Source organism: Pleuronectes platessa, chromosome 4, assembly GCF_947347685.1.
Source record: "Pleuronectes platessa chromosome 4, fPlePla1.1, whole genome shotgun sequence".
NCBI lineage: Eukaryota > Metazoa > Chordata > Actinopteri > Pleuronectiformes > Pleuronectidae > Pleuronectes > Pleuronectes platessa.
The window spans coordinates 28,428,337-28,451,453 of NC_070629.1; the positions used below are offsets into that span (position 1 = coordinate 28,428,337).

The following is a 23,117-nucleotide window of genomic DNA, read 5'->3' on the forward strand; positions in this document are numbered from 1 at the left end:
CTTAAGTTTCCTGTGAAGACATAAACTGACCTGCTGAAAGTGATGATGATTTCACCGATCACATGTCCCTCGCCATAATCACCTCAGGGGACAAAACAGATAAATTATGACATTGCATGCTTTTATTTTGTATATATATTTTTTAACAGTTGTGGGTAAAAGTTGTAATTTCCAATTTTCCAAAATTTATATTAGTTATAAAATCATGACGTGATCCATCCAGGGGTCGTGACCCTTAGTTTGGGAACCACAGCTGTATTTAAAACACTTCCTGCTTCTAATACTTTCCTAGGAACCAAGATTTAAATCACAGAAGAGGGTGTTTGAGTGAACGTTGTCAGTGACTCACAGACTGCCGCTGCTTTCTCCAGTTTCTATGTCTCACAAATTAAAATACTTATTAGAGTTTCCCAAAACACATGTTCCAGCTCAAACATATTCCTGACCTATTAAACTTAAAAACAAATTAAAAAGACAATTAGGATATCTTGACTTCTCTGGGCCGCTCAGATCTGTTGTGTGGAGGGTCCGGCCCCTCGGATGTAGATATGGTTTGAGACAGTGAGGCCTCTGTCACAGTTTGAATTTGGTTCTGTAAGTTCACACTCGTTTATGACTGAATTAATAGTTTTTTGTATGATAAATTCAGTCATAATAACTCAAGTTGAAATCCAGCTCCAACTCTAAAATGCTCAGTATTAATTACATTTATAATAAAATAAAACCACAAGGGACATGTTTCTGCAGAACAAAGACTTTGACTTTAAATACTTTCACTGTATTTGGTTGATAGTCATAGTATATTTATATTTCAGTATAATTCTCTGGATTTGCACTGCAGCTGTTTTGCTGACACTGTTTTGTGGAGCCTGAGGTTGCAGCAGCCACAGGAGTCAGAGACTGGACATGTGACCGTTTACACAGGAAGAGGAGGCAAGGAATGAGTTACAGATTCCTCCTCCAGGTATTATATACTGATCCACTCAGCTGCAGCTGCAGGGGCTTCATCTCCTGCAACAGGAACTACCCTGATCCACACAGCTGCTTCACCTCCTCCTGCAGGACAAACCCTTATCCTGACTGCTTCACCTCCTTCTCTTTGTCCTCCTCCTTCTCCTCCTCCTCGGCACCATGCCGGGCTGCCGTGATTCTTGTCTGTCACAGTATGAAACAAACAAGCTGGTCCGGATCCAGAGCGTCCGGTTCGGGTCTCTGAAGTGGATCCTGAAAGTAGCAGTTCTAGTGGTGATCTGGTGAGTGGATTTACCAAGGAGCGATCGTTTGTGCTGCTGCTGCGCTCTTCATCTTCATATTCATATTCATATTCATTCACTGAATTTCCCTGGTGTGTGGGGAATACAGTTTTCAATAAAGTTTTATCTTATCTCCATCTTCATCTTCTTCCTCCTCAGCTGTTCCTCTGTCTCATGTCCTGTTAACATTTGACAGTTTCTCCACATGTGAACACATCTAAGATACTTCATATTATTTCATGGTCCTGACAATGAACTCCAAAGTGTGTTTTTGTCATCGTTGCATTATTGTTTTGTGTTGGCAGCGTCATGATGGTGTTGAAAAAGGAGTACCAGGAGTTTGACCCGGTCGTGAGCTCGGTCACCACCAAGGTGAAGGGTGTGGCCCAGATGCTCCTGCCCGGGGTGGGGGACGTGGTCTGGGACGAGGTGGACTACAGCAGAGCCTCTCAGGTCAGAGCTGGGTCCTCTGGGCTCTGAAGGTTCTTCTCAAAGGAAACAACTTCAATCTCTCTTTTGCTCCTTTTAGAACAAAAACTCTTTCTTCGTGGTGACAAATGTTATCGTGACAAAGAATCAGAAGCAGGGGAAATGCCCAGAGGTGCTTTGCTTTTTGTTCTTCATAATAATATTCTCATCATTTACTATTCGGTAGGCTCAGATGGGAAGTTGTCAAACGTTTGTTATCTTACAGCAGTGATTGTGTTCCAGGTTCTCAGAAACGAAACGACGTGTACCGCTAATGAAGACTGTGAGAAAGGAGCCTCGGACAAACATAGCCACGGTACAGCCACTTGTCTTCTAAACCTCCACAACCACGTCCTCACCTCCGTCTGTTGGTCTGTCTGTCTGTTGGTCTGTCTGTTGGTCTGTCTGTTTGTCTGTTTGTCTGTTTGTCTGTTTCATGGATCTTGTTTCAAACGTGTTTAGAGGACTGATCTCTCTGAGTGTGTGTGTGTGACGTGGTGCAGCATCATTTGATTTAAATGAATTTAATGATTCAGTGATATGGATTTAAATGCATGTATGTTTGATGACATTATAGATATGTTTACTCAAAGCCCATGAAAAGACCAAAACCTACAATGGGCAAACTACTTCCCCAACAGATGCACCAGTTCCTCCTGTTTGCTTCAGTTTCTTTATGAATTGAGGAAATTACTTTTGTTTGTTTTTAGTCGGAAGCTCTGGGCTTGAAGCTGGAAGCTAGAGACCGAGTAGAGAAGGTGTAATGCATCTAATAACCACACAAGCTTTTTTTTTTCAAAGTCAGAACATTATGATCCTATTAAAACCTGTTGTTGTCATGAATAGTTAATGTTACAGAGAAATTTAAGACTTGAAACCAAGTTCTCAGGGACTTTTTAAGAACATCATACCCAGAAATCCTGTCAATCCTAATTAGTTTTTAGTGTCCGGTGGCAATTGTCATTAGTGACGACACAGACAAAGTGAAGAAATGGATTATTTGTCAGCCTGCTGGTGACCAGTTGACTGTTTCCACAAGAACCAGAGGAATTTATCACTGAGGTGTGTCGTTGTGTGTTCGTTTATCCTAAATATGAGAAGAGCCGGTTTGGTCTAATTCAAGCAATGAAAAGGTTTGAAAAGTCCAGCAGAACAATGGGCACCCAACACACTGCCCGGCACTCTAGCAGCACCTGACAGTTACAAGTCACGAGTCACGAGGCGCAAGGCGCGAGAGGCCCCAAACAGTCTGTTATATCTTCTAACAGTAGGTAGAACAGGATTGGTCAATAACGAGGGGAAGTCTTCCTTGGTTCTTCCTCGATAGTGCGCAGGCATAGTCCCACGCCTCTTTGATTGGGAGTGACAAGAGCCACTCCCGATCTCACTCTTCCTCTGTTAGTTGCAAGGCAAACAGTTCATTTCTTGACCAGCCTTGACACAGCTGATGCCTCAAAGTTGTATTTCATTGGAGTAAAGAATATTGTGTTCCTGCTTTATCGGCTGTTTGTTCTGTTTGTATAAACATTCGAAACAACTAAACCAAATCAACGAAACAACAATGTGACGCACACACATTCTAATTTCAAGATTAACACTACGCAGAAAAGGTTATTTATAAATCATTTGTGTGAAGTCCTTATATCTAACCCAAACTGCTCCCGCTCCCACCATCCTATCTTACTGAGTTTCAGTTCCAATGCCATCTTCACAGACACATACACAGAGAAGCTAATATTTAAAATCCCAACAGGTGTTGCAGCTTTAGCTTCAGTTTTAGCATCAGCGCTAACGTCAGCTCTCTCCAGATGCACCTCAGACTTAACCCTGAGCTTCACGTGTCTCCTCGTCTCCAGGGATTAATACGGGATTGTGTGTGAAGTTTGACGTGTTGAAGAAAACCTGCGAGGTGTCCGCCTGGTGCCCGATAGAAACCGAGACCAGAGCTCCTAAGTAAATTACAGTAAAGGTGTTTTCAGATCTGGATGTTGTCCCGACCTTTGGGCCTGGGCTGTCCATTCTAATTCTGATTTCTGTATTACTATGCATCTGTGCTGCAGACCTGCTCTTCTGGCAGCAGCTGAGAACTTCACCGTCATGGTCAAGAACAACATCAGATTCCCTGCGTTCAACTTCATCCGGTGAGACTGTCCAGTAATCAAGACAAAAATTGACAGATTCATTGACTCTATCACGTCTTATCATCTTATCCTTATATTGTCTTTTCTCTTTTTGAGATCACTTTTTTGTTTTTTACATTGATTTTAATAGAATAAGCTGCAATAAACAAAAGATGAATGACAGTAGTCCTATGGGTTTTCTTTTTGTGATATTTACTGTTTGTATTTGTCATGTACAGTCACAATATCCGGTAGAATTGACTTCTATAACAGTAACTGAGTGTGAGAGCACCTCTGACTGATTCGATTCTTCAGGAGGAACATCCTCCCGCAGATGAACCACGCCTACCTGAGGAGCTGCCAGAGGGAGAACGACTCGCTGTGTCCCATCTTCAGGTTGGGAGACATGGTTCGAGAGGCGGGGGAGAAGTTCTCTGACTTGGCCGTAGAGGTGAGGACCACTCATGAGCTCATGTGTCTCACAGCTCTATTAAATGGCCTCGCTGAAGGTGTAGTTTTCTGTAGTCGGAAATTAGACGACTTCGAGAAACTGTGAGGGCACCAAATGATCTGCTCCTTTGAGTCCCGTTGACTCCGGGGGTTTGATTTCTCCTGATGACTCTTGTTTTGAGTTGTCGTCACCAGCAACAGATCGAGTAAAGTGGAAGTGAAACACGCCTGAAAACCAAAAGTAGGAAGTTTCTCCATGTTGTGCAATGATAGTAGACTTGACGTTGGCTATTTATTAATAATCATGAAATATGACTATTAAAAAAAAATATATATATTTATTAAAAATAATTCAAAAATGGTAAAGTTATCAATTAAGAATAGTAAAATAATTAATTAGAAATGATACGTTATCAATTAAGAATAGTTAAATAATTAATGAAAACAATAAAATTATCAATTAAGATAATACAATCTGTAATTATTACTTATTGTCGCGGGGCACCACCCTGGTTACAGGGACCAACAAGTCAACCTGTAAAGATCAGTCTCAGTTTATAAAAGTTAAATTAATAATCTCAATATTATTGAATATTAATGATTATATAATAAACCAAGAAGGGTTTTAAGTTCGAGCACAGGCTATAGTATTCCAGCTGTATTCACATACATATGCACAAATAATCACAAGATACAGATACTTTAATTACAAAAGGATTTATTAAAAAGGGAAATAAAGTTAATGTTATTCAATGATTCTTCATTTAACAAACTCCAATATTTCAAAGATAACAACAGCAGCAGCACTTATCACAATTTAGAACACACGTAATACTGAGGGTATTTATCTATGTGTGTGTTTGTCTCTCTCGTGTAACATCAAAGGTCCAACTCAGTGTCTTGTAGCCATGCCCTTGTCTCTGGTCCCACGTCAAAGAGGCCGGCTTCCGAGGGTGGTCTGTGTAGGGGGCAGGTGGTCATAATATGTTCGACAGTCTGTTCAGGGGCACCACACTCGCATGCAGCGCTGTCTGCCAGGCCCCACTTCTTCATTGAAGATTTGAACCGACCGACCCCAGTACGCAGACGGTTCAGCAGAGTCCATTGCCGGCGTGGAAGAAGGTCTCCTGTGGCTCCATCTCCTGGATCCAAGATGTAGTGGTGGATTTGGGTTGGCCCAGCCCTCTCCCACTCCTGTTTCCAGGCTGCCGCCAGCCATCCATCTTTGGACAGGTCCTCAGTGGTGGACCGGAGCAACTCTTGTGCCGCCTTGTTGTAAGGGTGGCGGTACTTGAGTCTGCTCAGAGGAGCTGCTGTCTCTGTGGTGTCATGGAGGATGTGCCAGTCATGCTTCCGTGCTTTCCTTGCCAGGACGAGAGTGGCAGCCTCTCGTCGTAGGCCAGCCGGTGCGATTCCTGCTAGGACTGGCAGCAGGACGATTGGGGTAGGCTTCAGGCATCCAGTGATGATCCGGAGGGCGTTGTTGATAGCCACATCCACCATTTTTGTGTGTGGACTTCTGCTCCATACTGGGGCACAGTACTCCGCTGCTGAAAAGACCAGGGCTTGGGTGGATACCCGTAGTGTCTTGGCAGTGGCTCCCCAGGTTGTGCCAGTGAGGCGACGGATCAGTGCGACCCTTGATATTGTCTTTGCCCGGACATCTTCGAGATGTTGTTTGAAGGTCAGTGTCCGGTCCAGACACACACCAAGGTATTTAGGCGCTTGCTGGGACTCCAGGCGCTTGTGGTCGGTGTATACCTCCAGTGCCCTCTTGGCGTCTCTGTTGCAGAGATGGTATGCTGCTGTAACAGTCTTGCCGGTGCTGAGTTGCAGGCGCCACTTTCGTAGGTGAGCTACTAGGACGACCAAGTCTTGGTTGAGACCGTCTTCCATTGCCTTCCATGTGGGTCTTCTCAGCATGATTGCGAGATCGTCTGCGTAGCCGTACTTTCTGGATGCTGTGTCTGGTAGATCATAGATGTAAATATTAAACAGCATCGGAGAAAGGACCGAGCCCTGTGGGACACCGTTCCGTAGTCTTCTTAGCCTACTGCGCTGGCCATCGCTGGTCTGTAGGACAAAACTGCGGTTAGACAACGTCTCCATGATGAATTTCACCATATGTCGATCGGTTATTGTCCTCAGCAGCTTCAGGTGAAGTCCGCGGTGCCAGACGGTATCGTACGCGGCGGTCAAGTCCAGGTACACTACCCCAGCTTTCTCATTATCCTGGAAGCTGTCCTCGATGTCTTGAGACAGAAGTGTAACCTGGTCCACTGTGGACCTACCGCGACGGAAACCGGCCTGTTCCTGTGGAAGCTGTGGGTCAATCACTGGCTCAATGCGGCAGTGGATCATTCTTTCCAGGATTTTAAATGGAACACAGAGCAGCGATATGGGTCGGTATGCCTTGGGGTCTTCCGCAGGTTTGTTTGGCTTTGGCAGGGCGATTACAGAAGCACGCGCCAGATCTTGGGCAGCTTGCATCTCTGGTAGCAGGATGAGAAGAATGCACAGAGCCAGCTGGATGTTATTGTGCTCTGGTGCATAACAAACTCTGGGTGGATGTTGTCACGTCCTGGAGCTTAGCCTGGCTTGAGCTTGCTCATGGCCTTACTGAGTTCGTCTGCTGTGAATTCTCCTGAGAGGTTGGAATCCGCACTGGCCACCCTGGAGAGGGAAGTCACCTCCTGCGTTATCAGGCGGGCAACATCTTTGTCTGCGTCTGGGAAGCGACCGTTTTTCAGGAGCTCGGACGCGATGGCATCTGCTGTGACTGGGCAGCTTGGGGGCTTTGTGCATCTGCCTGTTAGCCGGTTGATGGTTTGCCACGCCTTCCGACTAGAGTGGGTAAAGTCAATTGACTCAACAACATCAGTCCATCTGTCTCTGCGTGTGGTGTCCAGTCTCTGAAGCAGTGCTTCTGCAGTCGCATCCACATCTTCCCTGGAGATAGCCCTCTGGTGGGTGCTCAGGAGGCGGCTGCACTCCTCGTCCCAGCCAGGGATGTAGTTCCTGTTGTAGCCGCGTGGGATGGTCTTTTTTGCCGCTCCTAGGAGGACCTTACAGTAGGCTTCATAGGCGGTGTCCACGTTGGCTGCATCAGGTTCTGGCAGACTAGCAATCCTTCTTTCTGTCTCCTGAGCAAATGACTCCCAGTTGGCCTTTCGAAAGTTCCATCTTTTGACAGGTTTCCCTGGTACCGGTTGCACCAGTGATGGGACTTTAATGATGGACGGTCGGTGGTGTGAGCGGGGAAACCTGTCTAGGACGCGTCTCTCCGGTTTCGGGTCATTGCTCCGGCACACAGCGAAGGCCAGGTCCGAGTTGGTAGAGGTGTTCCAGCGTGCAGAGAAGAAGCTTGGCGGCTCCTTGGGGTCGTACAGTAGCAGAGCATCGGTGTTGGAGGCCCATTCACTCAGCGCCACTCCGTTTGATGTTGTGTAGTTGTAACCCCAGTCTGTGTGTTGACAGTTGAAGTCACCTGCGTAGATGGCGGGGGCAGTTATGGGCGGGAGTGACGTAGCAGACAGCTCTGATGGTGGGGGCTTATATACGTTGATGACTGAAGTTTCCTGGATTTTAGTAACCAGCCACTCGATGTTGGAGCCTGGTGGGGATTGGCTAGTGGCTGACCAGGTTAGTTCAGTCCTCACGAAGGTTGCCACTCCGTGCTGCTTGCTGTGAATGGACCCAGCGAGATGGAAACCTGGCATCTTGAGGATGTTATTGTTAGTGCAGTGTGTCTCCTGCAGGAGTACAGCCGCTGCCCCATTGGAATCAGCCAGGTGACGTACGATTTCGAGTTTGGCGGTGGTGAGGCCCTCGACGTTGAGTTGGAGCACTGGAAGACCACGGTTTTCGACGGTTGGGATGACCGTGTGTCCTGAGTGGGGCGCTTCTCCGTTCCTTGGCCTGCCAGCTCTTTGTTTGGTTGGCGACATTCGTTTCACAAGTTGGTCTTGCACCATCTCTTGTTACTCACAGGGAAGGCCGCGTGAAGGCTGTCGTCTTCTTCCCTATGTGTGTTTGTGTGTGTGAAAGATAGAGGGGGAGTGGCAATGGCGTAATGACGCGGTCACGTGGTGACGTAGTCGGGCCGGATTCAAGATGATGTTACGCTCACGTAATTCAAAATGGAGGTTTACGTTCGCGACGTTATGAGGCTGAAGTCGGTACACAAAGGAATTTTCAAACAAAGAGATTCTTATCTTGTGGTTTTATCGCCAAATGGTGTCACAATGCGTTCAGGCTCTCTAAGTCTAGATTTTTCTATGTAACGTGAAAACTGTGAAAGCAGGTTTAAGATGGAAGAGAGAGAGAGAGATAAACATGCCAGAAGGGATCAGAAAAGCTCTCAAAAGCACGCCAGACAATTTTAAAGTGACTTTACAACTCAGTACCCGAATTGGCGTTGTGTATCGATCTTTTGATCGGTAAAGTCTCGGCAAACCTATTCGGACGATAATAGTGCGGCCGGGAACGGTTCGTCGCGGCGCGAGGCACTTTCATACAGGATACACAGTAAACAAAGGAACCGGCGAAACGAGTGACAGCTCGTTTCGCCGCGTCTGACCCCGTCTCGAGTTTCAGTGTGATTCCTGGAGGACCCGAGGCAGCATCTGCCCGGAGGAGAGAGGCAACTCTTAGTCTGGTTTAGGAATGTCCTGAAGGCCCTTTTTACGACCCTTTGTTTACAATTCGGCCCCAATGTCTGCACTCGGCCCAAACATCCACAACAAACTTTCTTCAGTTTGTGTGGAGGAAAGAGAAGAAGCAGTGTCGTCAGTTCAACAGAACCAGATCAAAGATGAGATGAGAGATAATCTCATCTTTGATCTGATGAGGAATAAAAACGACACTCGGGAGCAAAACATTTAATGTCTAACCGAGTGTTTTTATAACCTTGCTCCAGTCATGTTGGTGCATCTCCTCTGTTGACCACAGGGTGGCATCATTGGCATGCAGATCAAGTGGGACTGTGATCTGGACTGGCAGAAGCGGCACTGCCTGCCCAAATACTCCTTCAGACGCCTGGATGAAAGGGAGAACAACAAGACGCTGCACCACGGCCTAAACTTCAAGTTATTTTTGCCCACATTTACCTTCCATTGTTTATTTGCATGATTTCAAACACAAGTAGCGCTTGAATTGTTTCTTTTACATCTTGCCTTCTGTCCGTCTGTTTAACATCTAATCTGTTTAAATGTTGTGTGAATGAACCTGCGTCATGTTAAAAGTCCAATCAAGCTTCTGGGTTTATTTCTCATATCTGTCGTCTGATCAGATTCGCTAAGTACAACACAGTGAACGGAGTGGAGGAGAGGACGCTCTACAAGGCGTTCGGCATCAGGTTTGACGTCATGGTGTTCGGACAGGTGGGAACTGGGGTTTTCTTTATTTCAGGAAAATATTCAAGTTTGGAAAATGTGCTTAAAACTTGTTAATAAGTTATTATTAAGGAAATGTGTGAAGCGATTTAATAAAATGAAAATAATAATGTCGATGGATATTGAAATTTGAATGACGGATAGATATTTATACAATTTCTCGTAGTTATTTTGTTTGATGCATTTTACTAGATTTTTTAAGCAAAGTATAAGATTCTTTTTTTATGAGAAATCAAGTTTTGATTAAATACTTGAAAGATTTAAATGATAATATTTTTTCATTTTGACCACACAAGGCTTTGAGAAATCGTGTAGTTTGTGTCTTTTGTGTTGTTGTGGGTTGAGAAAAATGACTGACTGACCCTTTGACTACATTCCTCAAACTTTCGCCTGTTTTCTGAACAAACGAGCGACAGTTTGATGTGAACTTTTCCAGGCGGGAAGATTCAGCTTCATTCAGCTCATCGTCTACATCGGATCCACGCTGTCGTACTTCACTGTGGTGAGTGACCTCCCAGTGCCAGGAGGAAGTTTCCATTCATGGCTCTCGTCCTCCGTTTGCACCTAACAGCAGCAGTCAGGGTTTTATCTGGAGAAAATGAATGAATTTCAGCATCATAACCTCTATATATATTCTATTTTATTCTATTGATATTCTATTTTACTCAATTTTATTCTATTTTATACTATTTCTATTTTATTTAATTGTACAGGTTGTAATTACCTGAGCATTGTTAGAAGAGAGTCTGAGACTCAAGCATTTCACTGCCAGCGACTGCTTAATGTTATTGTTGTGCATTTGACAATAAAATCTTGAATCTTGAATCTTGAATCAGTCAGAGCAGGCTGGTCTCATCAAAATTTCGTAGGAAATACTACTAAAAGTAATGCACTAGAATTCGTATGAATTACACTTAATTGTTAGTCAGGAGGCTGGGGCCATGTGACCTATGTGCATCTCTCTCTTCGTAAAAACATGGCGACATTCATCTAACCCTAACCCTAATATGAAAAATGCATATAAAGTCTGCACCACGGTGATTCAGCTGAGTCAGAGCCGCAGGAATAAGCTGTTCCTGAATCTGCTGGTCTGGGAAAGGAGGACCCTGTAGCGCCTCCAAGAGGGGAGGAGGGCAAACAGTCTGAGGCTGGGGTGTGAGAAATTGGGTTGTTAATGAACAAATGTGTCTCTAATGATTTTGTATTATCGTATATTCTATGTAGCCGAGAGGTCGATGATGTTGTAGAAGTTGTTGATGATGAAGAAAGGACTCCGAGGACCTAGTACCTTCAGTATAACAAAGTTTATTACACAGAAGTTTCACAGGTCAGGACGGGCACCATGGTATACCCGGAGACATCACACAGCCAAATGGTGAAAAATCTGACTTGCAGGGGTCTTACACACAGTTATATAGGGACATTGGTTCCTCCCTTGACTTCAGGTAAATGACGTCCCCTTATGGGATGTTTGACTAAATAAGGGCATGTTTTTGTGTCCGAACATGATAACACACTGGTGAAAAACATTCCATCCACCAGCTGGTCAAGACAACTCCCTAGGTCAAAGGCCATCCCAAAAGGTAGAGTGCAAATAAGATAAACATCTGGAGGACTCTCTGAGAATGTCTGAGTGTCCAGAGGATAGACATCATAAATGTTAACCTGTCATTATGTGTTTTAAGCATATACCAACATGTTTTACTCTAACGAATACACGACAGTATAAAGCAAACATACATATTTTCTTACCATATCTGGCCATTAAATACCACTTAAAACAGATCAATGGGGTCTGAGAAAGTAGACCCCAGAGAGCCTGTGCTTGGAGCAAGATGAAATGTAAACTTTGTCGTAGGACAAAAGCAAAGACATCATCTTAAAGGTCTTCACTTGGGGAGTAACATTATGTCGGTGGAAAAATTGTGGATGTCTCCTGCCACTCAGGGATGACCTTTGAACCTTGCACCTGAGTCAGTTTTGATGGCTTACAGCAGGGGTTTTCAACCAGGGGTCCGCGGCCCCCTGGTGGTCCACAACGGCATTGCATGTGGTCCGCGAAATTCGCTTCGATATTTCAACAAATTTCCAGATTACTCTTTAATATCGTGAAAAATATCTGAAAATTTGAAAACTATGTCTAAAATAATGTTCAGGTGATGAGGGGAACCTTGAAACCGGTTTGGGGCTAGAAACTGCCGGTAGTTTTCTCCTGTGCATGCGTGTTAAAGGTAGATGTAGAAGAGCGGTTGAGCTAGGTAGAAAAACTCTCAGTAGGTCTTGGAGATGTAGTTTGTACGATGAGAATTTTTATTTACCCAAAAAGAAGGCCAAAAAGAGCAGAATTAATAATGAAAATATTTAATAAAACAAAAGATTAAAAAAAAAAATACTTTGAAAAATAAAATGGCATAATAGCCAAAACAATTAATTGCAATAACAGTCAACTTTCCCACGTTCGCTGGTTGAGAAACAACTTCTTAGGAAACACTAGCCGTAGGTGGGATTTGCTGCTGGTGATTATAGGGTTAAACTTAAGTAGGCCTCAATTGTTTGTGTGATATTGTATGATTATAATTTTTGAAATATTCTGCATTACTTTGTCATCTTCCCTCTTCAGCTGTAACCCCAGTTTATGTTGATTGTTATTGATCCGATTTACTTGAACGTTCTCTCAACATGTCAGCTCAGGTCTTGAACTCCACAACTATAGCCCAATGCAAAACCATACAATACAGCAATATCCGCCATCTTACTTGAACAGAGTGCTGCGGAGATCAACGCAGGCGCACTTGTTGTTTGGAGCATTTCGTGCGAACATTTAGCGATTTTACACAATCTACGTACTTTTTTTTTCACAAAAAAATTTGACAAACTTTTAGTACGATATCTTACCAACCGTTACATGGTCAGAGAGAGCATAGCTGTTATAGATGATGGTGCTCTTGGATAAAATACACTCACAGTGAATATTGTCTGTGTATAATATATGGAGAATCCTAATTTAAGAGGGAAAACATGGATGACACTTTTATAACGTTCCATGCGTCTTCTTCTCCAGACCACCGTGTTTCTCGACTTGCTGATTCGAACCAAATATTACTCTACAGTGGTCGAAATACTCCAAGAGGAGAGTGGAGACGGTCCAGGACCAACAGAAGGTGATCGTCACTTGGTCCAAAACCAGATAGGAATATCTTTTCATTTCAAGTGCCTCTTCACAGCTTGACTGATTTCCTCTTGTCCCAGCAGGAGGACACAGGACACCTGAGAGCCGTCCTCTGTCTGTTACAGCCGGATGTCCACATTAATCACGACGCTCCTCCTCCCCCCGTCCAGGAAGCCGACCCCAAGCCCAAAGCCCCCCGTCCGGCCTGGTGTCGGTGTAACTGCTGCGCTCCCTCCTCTCTCCCGCAGGAGGAGCTGTGCTGCAGGCGGAGCGACGGCGCCTGCATCACCTCCTCCCCTCTGTTCAAGCAGCTGGTGCTCCATCGCCCCCTGTTGGAGGCTGTCCTGCTATACAGGGACCCCTTGTCTCCACCTGGGGACCCCTTGTCTCCACCTCACCTCGGCCCTGCGTCATTGCGCGTACGGACACTACATCAGCTGGAGATTTGGGCTCCCACCTCCCGACGTCCACCCTGCGATCCCCTCCTGCTGCGTGCCAAGGGTCCGGGAGTCGAACCCGAGCCCGGACGGACGGTACAGCGGCTTCACTCCTGCCAGGACGGTGTCCATGCAGGGCTGTGCTGATGGACACACGTGTGCATTAACTTCACTAACCTGAGTGGAAGACGAGGAAAAACCTGAGTGTTGTAATCCTGGGTAGAGTGTTGGATGTTTTGCTGTGAACTTTTCATACCTTTTCATTGCTTCTAATAAATACTTGATTGAACCAAACCGAGATCGGCTCTCCTCATATTTAGGATAAAGGAACAGGCAGCGACAGAACCCAGATTTAAATCATAGAAAAAGTTGATGTGTTTTGAGGGGATGTTGTCAGTGACTCACAGACTGTTGCTGTTTTCTGCAGTTTCTATGCCCCCCCCCCGCTCCACATTAGTCCCCACTCAAACAAAAAGCTCTTTATCTGGAGGACAGGCAGGAAAAACAAAACTGAAAACATGTTTGATTCATGTGTTATTTGCTAATAAGATCATGCAGTTTAGCCCTGAATGATATTTTTTCTATAACATGGGGAGAATTGGCTGCTCTCAGTTTGTTTTGTGCAAATTAAAGAAGCTGATTATGTATGGCCCTCGGATGTAGATATGGTTTGAGTCAGTGATGTCTCTGTCACAGTTTGAATTTGGTTCTGTAATTTCACATTCGTTTATGAATGAATTAATAGCTTTTTGTATGATAAATTCAATCATAATAACTCAAGTTGAAATCCAGCTACAACTGTAAAATGCTCAGAATTAATTACATTTATAATAAAATAAAACAACAAGGGACATGCTTCTGCAGAATAAAGACTTTGACTTTTAATACTTTCAGTGCATTTGGTTGATAGTCGTAGTATATTCATATTTCAGTATAATTCTGGGGACTTGCACTGCAGCTGTTTTGATAACTCTGCTTTCTGGAGCCGCTGCAGCAGCTGCAGGAGTCAGAGTCTGGACATGTGACCGTTTACACAGGAAGAGGAGGCAAGGAATGAGTCACAGATTCCTCCTCCTCCAGGAGATAGACTGATCCACTCAGCTGCAGCTGCAGGGGCTTCATCTCCTGCAGCAGGAAATACCCCGATCCCGACCGCTTCACCTCCTCCTCTTCCTCCTCCTCCTCCTCCTCGGCACCATGCCGTGCTGCCGTGTTCTCGGTCTGTGTCAGTATGAAACCAGCAAGCTGGTCCGGATCCAGAGCGTCCGGCTCGGGTCTCTGAAGTGGAGCCTGAACGGAGCTATTCTGCTGGTGATCTGGTGAGTGGATTTACAATGAGCGACCGTTTGTGCTGCTGCTGCGCTCTTCATCTTCATCTTCATCTTCATTCACTGAATTTCCCCGGTGTGGGGGAAATAAAGTTTTCAATAAAGTTTTATCTTGTCTCCATCTCCATCTTCTTCCTCCTCAGCTGTTCCTCTGTCTCATGTCCTGTTAACATTTGACAGTTTCTCCACATGTGAACACATCTAAGATACTTCATATGATTTCATGGTCCTGACAATGAACTTCAAAGACTGTCCAAACAAATTGTTTAATAGTTAGGACACTTTAATTGAAGCATTAAAACAGAATAAAAGATGAGACAAACCCTGCAGAGACGAGACTAAAACTGTGCATGTCTGTTTTTGTCATGTTTGCATTGATGTTTTGTGTTGTCAGTGTCATGATGCTGTGGAACAGGAAGTACCAGGAGTTTGACCCGGTCGTGAGCTCGGTCACCACCAAGGTGAAGGGTGTGGCCCAGATGCTCCTGCCCGGGGTCGGGGACGTGGTCTGGGACGAGGTGGACTACAGCGGAGCCTCTCAGGTCAGAGCTGGGTCCTCTGGGCTCTGAAGGTTCTTCTCAAAGGAAACAACTTCAATCTCTCTTTTGCTCCTTTTAGAACAAAAACTCTTTCTTCGTGGTGACAAATGTTATCGTGACAAAGAATCAGAAGCAGGGGAAATGCCCAGAGGTGCTTTGTTTTTATTCGTTCATTATAATAATCTCATAATTTACTATTGATCTCAGATGAGAAGTGGTCAAACGTTTGTTATCTAGCAGCAGTGATTGTGTTCCAGGATCCCAGGAACGGCCGGATGTGTAAGACTGATCGAGACTGTGAGAGAGGAGCCTGGGACCAACAGAGCCACGGTACAGCCACTTGTCTTCTAACGTCCACAACCACTTCTTCACCTCCGTCTGTTGGTCTGTCTGTCTGTTGGTCTGTATGTTGGTGTGTCTGTTGGTCTGTCTGTCTGTCTTGTGGTCTGTTTCATGGATCTTGTTTCAAACGTGTTTAGAGGACTGATCTCTCTGAGTGTGTGTGTGACGTGGTACAGCATTTTTTGATTTAAATTAATTTAATGATTCAGTGACATGGATTTAAATGCACGTTGTTGATTTTTGAAGAGTATGTTCGATGACATTATAGATATGTTTTTTACTCAAAGCCCATGAAAACATCAAAACCTACAAGGAGGAAACTGCTTACATCTGATTTGAAACCTGATAGATTTGTCACCAGCAGATGCACCAGTTCCTCCTGTTTGTTGCAGTTTCATTATGAATTGAGGAAATTACTTTTGTTTGTTTTCAGTCAGAAGCTCTGAGCTTGAAGCTGGAAGCCAGAGACCGAGTAAAGAAGGTGTAATTTATCTAATTACCACAGGAGCTTTCCCAAAGTCAGAAAGTTATTATCCTATTAAAACCTGTTGTTGTCATGAATATTTAATGTTACAGAGAAGTATAAGATTTGAAACCAAGTTCTCAGGGACTTGTTAAGAACTTCATTACCCAGAAATCCTGTCAATCCCAATGAGTTTTTAGTGTCTGGCGGCGTTTCAGCCTCTGACCCTTCTCCACTAGGTTAGTTATTAAAAACTCGACCATAGGAGCAAAATATTTGTCAGCAGTGACGACACAGACAAAGTGAAGAAACAGATTATTTCTCTGCCTGCCTGTGACCAGTTGACTGTTTCCACTATAACCAGAGGAATCTGTCACTGAGCTGCTGCAGCTTTAGCTTCAGTTTTAGCATCAGCGCTAACGTCAGCTCTCTCCTGATGAACTTTACCCTGAGCTTCACCTTGTGTCTCCTCGTCTTCAGGCATTCACACAGGATCGTGTGTGAAGTTTGACGTGTTGAAGAAAACCTGCGAGGTGTCCGCCTGGTGCCCGATAGAAACCGAGACCAGAGCTCCGAGGTAAATTACAGTAAAGGTGTTTTCAGATCTGGATGTTGTCTCGACCTTTGGGCCTGGGCTGTCCATTCTAATTCTGATTTCTGTATTATTATGCATCTGTGCTGCAGACCTGCTCTTCTGGCAGCAGCTGAGAACTTCACCGTCCTCGTCAAGAACAACATCAGATTCCCTGCGTTCAACTTCATCCGGTGAGACTGTCCAATAATCAAGACAATAATTGACAGATTTATTGACTCTTTCATGTCTTATCATCTTATCCCTTTATTGTCTTTTCTCTTTTCGAGATCACTTAACTTTGTTTAACAGAATTGACTTCTACAACAGTAACTGAGTGTGAGAGCACCTCTGACTGATTTGATTCTTCAGGAGGAACATCCTCCCGCAGATGAACGAAGCCTACCTGAGGAGCTGCCAGAGGGTGAACGACTCGCTGTGTCCCATCTTCAGGTTGGGAGACATGGTTCGAGAGGCGGGGGAGAAGTTCTCTGACATGGCCGTAGAGGTGAGGACCACTCGTGAGCTCATGTGTTTCACAGCTCTATTAAATGGCCTCGCTGAAGGTGTAGTTTTCTGTAGTCAGAAATTAGACGACTTCAAGAAACTGTGACGGCACCAAATGATCTGCTCCTTTGAGTCTCGTTGACTCCGGGGGTTTGATTTCTCCTGATGACTCTTGTTTTGAGTTGTCCTCCCCAGCAACAGATCGAGAAAAGTGGAAGTGAAACACGCCTGAAAACCAAAAGTAGGAAGTTTCTCCACAACAAACTTTCTTCAGTTTGAAGAAGAATAAAAACGACACTCGGGAGCAAAACATTGAATGTGGAACCGAGTGTTTTTATAAAATCGCTCCAGTCATGTTGATGCATCACCTCGGTTGACCACAGGGTGGCGTCATCGGCATGCTGATCAAGTGGGACTGTAACCTGGACTGGCTGACGCGGCTCTGCCTGCCCAGGTACTCCTTCAAACGCCTGGATGAGAAGGAGAGCAACAAGACGCTGTCCCCCGGCCTCAACTTCAGGTCAGAAGGGTCCACGGAGGTCAAGGGTCAAATGTTCCGAATGATCACATTTCCTATTTCTCACACTTTTATTATTCAATGAATTGTTGAACCCAAGACACCAAACATAGGAAATTTATTTTTGCCCACATTTAAATTACATTGTTTATTTGCATGATTTCAAACGCAAGCAACACTTCCTGCTGTTTTCTGACTTTTTATAGTAAATTGTTTATTTTCATACTTGCCTTCTGTCCGTCTGTTTTACATCTAATCTCTTTAAATGTTGTCTCATTGAACCTGCCTCATGTTAAAAGTCCAATCGAGCTTTGGGTTTAATTCTCATATCTGTCGTCTGATCAGATTCGCTAAGTACAACACAGTGAGCGGGGGGGAGGAGAGGACGCTCTACAAGGCGTTCGGCATCAGGTTTGACGTCATGGTGTTCGGACAGGTGGGAACTGGGGTTTTCTTTTTATTTCAGGAAAATATTCACGTTTGGAAAATGTGCTTAAAACTTGTTAATAAGTTATTATGAATGAAATGTGTGAAGCAATTCAATCAAATGAAATACAAATGTTGATGGATATTGAAATTTGACTGAAGGATAGATATTTATACAATTTCTCATAAATATTTTAATTTGACCAATTTGACTGGAAACTTTTTGAGCAAAACATCAGAACATTTTTAGAAAAGTCAAGTTTTGATTAAATACTTGAAAGATTTATATTATAATGTTTTGAAATTTCACATTTCTCATTTTGACCACACAGGGCTTTTAGAAATCGTGTAGTTTGTGTCTTTTGTGTTGTTGTGGGTTGAACAAAATGGCTGACTGACCCTTTGAGTACATTCCTCAAACTTTCGCCTGTTTTCTGAACAAACGAGCGACAGTTTGATGTGAACTTTTCCAGGCGGGAAGATTCAGCTTCATTCAGCTCATCGTCTACATCGGATCCACGCTGTCGTACTACGCTCTGGTGAGTGACCTCCCAGCGCCGGGAGGAAGTGTCCATTCATGGCTCTCGTCCTCCGTCTGTACCGAGCAGCAGCCGTCAGGGTTTTATCTGGAGAAAATGAAGGAATTTCAGCATCATAACCTCAGTCAGAGAGAGCAAAGCTGTTATAGATGATGGTGCTATTTGATACAATACACTCACAGTGAATATTGTCTGTGTATACTATGTGAAGAATCCTAATTTAAGAGGAGAAAACATGGATGACACTTTTATGACGTTCCGTGCGTCTTCTTCTTCTCTAGACCACCGTGTTTCTGGACTGGCTGATTGGAACCAGCTGTTACTCTTCAGAGGTCGGACACAACTACTCCCAGAGGAAAGTGGAGTCGGTCCAGGACCAACAGAAGGTGATGGGGGGGGGGGGGTTCGATGTGAGGGAGGATTGTGATTGTCGTTCACGTCCTGTAGTTGTGAACTGTGCGTGTCGTCTGTTGCAGTGCGTCCTGTGTGTGTCACACGTGGACGAGAACAACATTCGACTGGTGAGGAAATCCCTGAAGAAAAGTTTACAAGACGTCAAACCGGTGTCCGTTCTACCACGTCAGGTAAAACTGCTGCAGAGAGGAAAGATCCACAGAGTCCGATCCACAGAGTCCGATCCACAGAGTCCGATCCACAGAGTCCGATCCACAGAGTCCGATCCATAAGATCCACAGAGTCAGATCCACAGAGTCAGATCCACAGAGTCAAATCCATAAGATCCACAGAGTCAAATCCACAGAGTCAGATCCACAGAGTCAGATCCACAGAGTCAGATCCATAAGATCCACAGAGTCAAATCCACAGAGTCAGATCCACAGAGTCAGATCCACAGAGTCAGATCCATCAGATCCACAGAGTCAGATCCATCAGATCCACAGAGTCAGATCAACAGAGTCAGATCCGTCAGATCAACAGAGTCAGATCCGTCAGATTCACAGAGTCCGATCCACAGAGTCCGATCCACAGAGTCCGATCCACAGAGTCCGATCCACAGAGTCCGATCCACAGAGTCCGATCCACAGAGTCCGATCCACAGAGTCAGATCCATAAGATCCACAGAGTCAAATCCACAGAGTCAGATCCACAGAGTCAGATCCACAGAGTCAGATCCATCAGATCCACAGAGTCAGATCCATCAGATCCACAGTCATCAGATCCACAGAGTCAGATCCACAGAGTCAGATCCATAAGATCCACAGAGTCAGATCCACAAGATCCACAGAGTCAGATCCACAGAGTCAGATCCACAGAGTCAGATCCACAAGATCCACAGAGTCAGACCCACAAGATCCACAGAGTCAGATCCACAGACATAAGGAGAAATGAATTTCAATGAAAGGCTTTAGCTTCAAATTAATCTAAACTTTCTATTTTGAAGCATCGTCACTTGATCCGAAACCAAATAGAAATATCTTTTCACTTCAAGTGCCTCTTCACAGCTTGACTGATTTCCTCTTGTCCCAGCAGGAGGACACAGGACACCTGAGAGCCGTCCTCTGTCTGTTACAGCCGGATGTCCACATGAATCACGACGCTCGTCCTCCCCCCGACCAGGAAGCCGACCCCAAGCCCAAAGCCCCCCGTCCGGCCTGGTGTCGGTGTAGCTGCTGCGCTCCCTCCTCTCTCCCGCAGGAGGAGCTGTGCTGCAGGAGGAACGACGGCGCCTGCATCACCTCCTCCCCTCTGTTCAAGCAGCTCGTACTCCATCGCCCCCTGTTGGAGGCTGTCCTGCTATACAGGGACCCCTTGTCTCCACCTGGGGACGGAGGCCTCACCTCGGCCCTGCGTCACTGCGCGTACGGACAGTACATCAGCTGGAGATTTGGGCTGCCGCCCCCCGACGTCCACCCTGCCATCCCCTCCTGCTGCGTGCGGAGGGTCCGGGAGTCGTACCCGAGCCCGGACGGACGGTACAGCGGCTTCACACCTGCCAGGACAAACGTGTAGGAAGGATCTTCTTTTCCCTATTTCCCTGTTTAAGCAGCAAAATTACTGTTTTACAATTTAGCTTTTGTACAAACTAAACAACTGACATACTAACTTTTAAGCCACTGACAGGTTGGTTTCTAACCTGGGCTCGAGGCTTCTCTCTGTTTCCAGTCTTTATGCTCAGTCCCACGTTAACATGGACACAATCAATCAGACTTTTGACCTTATTCTCAACGTGTCATTTATTAAAATTTGATTTGCAGGAAAGAAAAAAATGCTTACAAGTTTTCAGCTGTGCATCCTGAACTGCATCGAAACTAACAGAGCTACTTATAATAAAGAAAAATACATTTAATCAAAAACTAAACCACTAAACTAATAATATCAATGAAGAAAATATAAGGAATTCATATATTCTTGGATCAGAAGTAAGGGCAGAGCTCATAAATCCAAACTAATCTATTCACTTATAAAACATCTTCTGAATGAGATTCTTTAATTTGTGATGTTTACATGAGTTGCTAATAGAATATTCCACTCATGATCTTGTTTACATGTGTCTGATTATTACACACAACAACAATATGTCCACCACGTCATGCGTTGCACACTGTGGTCATGTGCCGTCAAGTTGCTAACTGTCTCAAAATGCTGTGAAATCTTCCATATATAGTGAAATTCTAACAAAACATGATGTGATTTATGATTCGAGTATTGTTTCTTCCAAGTGTGACCTTAGAGTTTGGAAACTGCAAGTCCAACACTTCCTCTGTCAGATCCAGCACGATAACAGCTGGAGTAATATTAGCCTCCAGCGCCCCGGGCCATTCTTCAGGTGGACGATTTGACATTCACGAGCGCTTTCAACCTTTCACTTTCCCAAACTCTGGCTCACGTCCTCCACCATTGTTTTCTTTTACAAATAGACCATATGACAAAAATAAGGGCTCTTTGTTGAACAACCACGGGTCTGAAATAGCTGCTGACGACCTGTTAAAGCAGCAGACATCCCAGTTCCCCTCCATTACTCACCCCCGCTGAGCCCTCACTGGTATCTGTGGTTCGAACTGGACCCACCGGTGGCTAAGTGATGGTTTGCCGGTTGGTTTAAATTAGATCAGCTTGTGTTCTCCATGCAGAAATGTATTTTAAGAACAGTGAGTGTTGATGTTTCCAATCCCTGCTGTGATTTCTAACTCTACCTGCAGACCGTGCACGAACGCATGTGAGGTGTGAGTGGACGAAGGCCTTCGTGGATGGATTATCCGATGGAGGTGGAGATGGATGGATGATGTGATGCACGCTGGCAGATGGGTTAATGGTTGCATGGTTGGATTTTCAGATGAATGGAGGACGGACACGGATATTAAGCGGATGGGTGGATAGATAAGTCAGTGCACCTCCTGGTTGGACTGAACTCGTTTATCAAAAAACAAAGCTGGCGCCTCCGGAGTGGAACACTGCTCACATGGTGCAGTTGTGTGGTTGTTCTGCACTGACGGAGGTTTCTAGTCACACAAACGTGTTCCTGAGGCTGAAGAGAATCTCATATGTAGAGTTTGCGCGTCAGAGGAGCCACAGATCTCAGGTCAGCTTCCTCCACATTGTGCCCACAGAGCGGATTTTACATCACAACATGGAAGGTCGGGAATCACAGTTGTCTCAGGTGATTCGCCAGAAAAGATCTGGTGACCCAGATACTCCCATAGAGAGAATAGAATATAACTTTTATTTTCCCATTGTACAAATAGAACAAACTTGGTGGATACAAGTTTCTCACACATCCCTCAGTGACCCTGAGTGAGTTTTAACTCCAAGTTTCAAGGTTAATTTATCTGCTCTACAATATTTGAGACTTTTTAAATGTGTTATAAAGGTCAAAGGTCGCAATCAACATGACAGCTGAGTGGAAACGCTTCAGGGAAACAAGTTCGGAGGAAAACAAACGAAAAGAGGAAGGTTGGAAGCTAAATGATGTTAGCTGGAGTAAATTGCCACCGTTAATATCTTTCCAATTTATCCACATAAATCACAACAGTGTCATCGATAAACTGAACCTTAACTATTCGATTATTAAATATCATTCCATGAGCTTTGGTCATTTTTCCTTCACCTGTTTTTATGTGGGTTTAACAGCGTATCATGGGATCAAACTTGACTTCCTTGCTACTTGCTTGTCAAACACCGTGGAGGGAGGTTGCATCCTTCTTTCTTTAGTCGCAGTTCAATACCAATACTCACATCTCAGTATTTCCAGTCACGTTGGCATCACGCTGAGTATATTAATAAGCCGCAGCCTCATTGAATAGACTCTATATTAATTGGAGGCTGTGAAAAACTGTGAAACTGTTCATCCTGTTGGAAAACTGACATGAAAAGCTCTGAAATCAAAGGAAATAAGCAGCTTCAAGACTTTAGATTTTGGCCCCTTGCAGAGATTCGGATGCACATATAAGATTTAAGATACATTTATTTATCCCAAACATAAATACAAAGGCACACTCATGCTGACCGTGCAATGGAAGGGAAATGTAACCTCTGCTTTTAACCCATCTGGTGCAGGACACACAGAGCAGTGAGCAGCCGTGTACGGTGCCCGGGGAGCAGATGTTGGGGGAGTAAGGTGCCTTGCTCAGGGGCACTAG

General features: G+C 44.7%; 1 protein-coding gene across 2 annotated transcripts; it reads left to right on the top strand.

Moving 5' to 3' along the window:
* Positions 1 to 132: 132 nt before the first annotated feature.
* p2rx7 (purinergic receptor P2X, ligand-gated ion channel, 7) lies at positions 133 to 21,014 on the top strand. Of its 2 annotated transcripts, none has more exons than XM_053421137.1 (13): positions 133 to 1,253; positions 1,559 to 1,706; positions 1,783 to 1,854; positions 1,965 to 2,037; positions 3,578 to 3,674; positions 3,782 to 3,862; positions 4,157 to 4,292; positions 17,424 to 17,560; positions 17,903 to 17,993; positions 18,457 to 18,522; positions 18,804 to 18,908; positions 18,999 to 19,106; positions 20,008 to 21,014. In XM_053421137.1, the coding sequence occupies exons 1-13, from the start codon at positions 1,132 to 1,134 to the stop codon at positions 20,488 to 20,490; spliced, it is 1,719 nt and encodes a 572-aa protein (XP_053277112.1). In that variant the 5' UTR covers positions 133 to 1,131; the 3' UTR covers positions 20,491 to 21,014. The 2 variants fall into 2 exon arrangements, with proteins under 2 accessions (XP_053277112.1, XP_053277113.1); XM_053421138.1 differs by having other exon boundaries at positions 20,011 to 21,014.
* Positions 21,015 to 23,117: the final 2,103 nt, after the last annotated feature.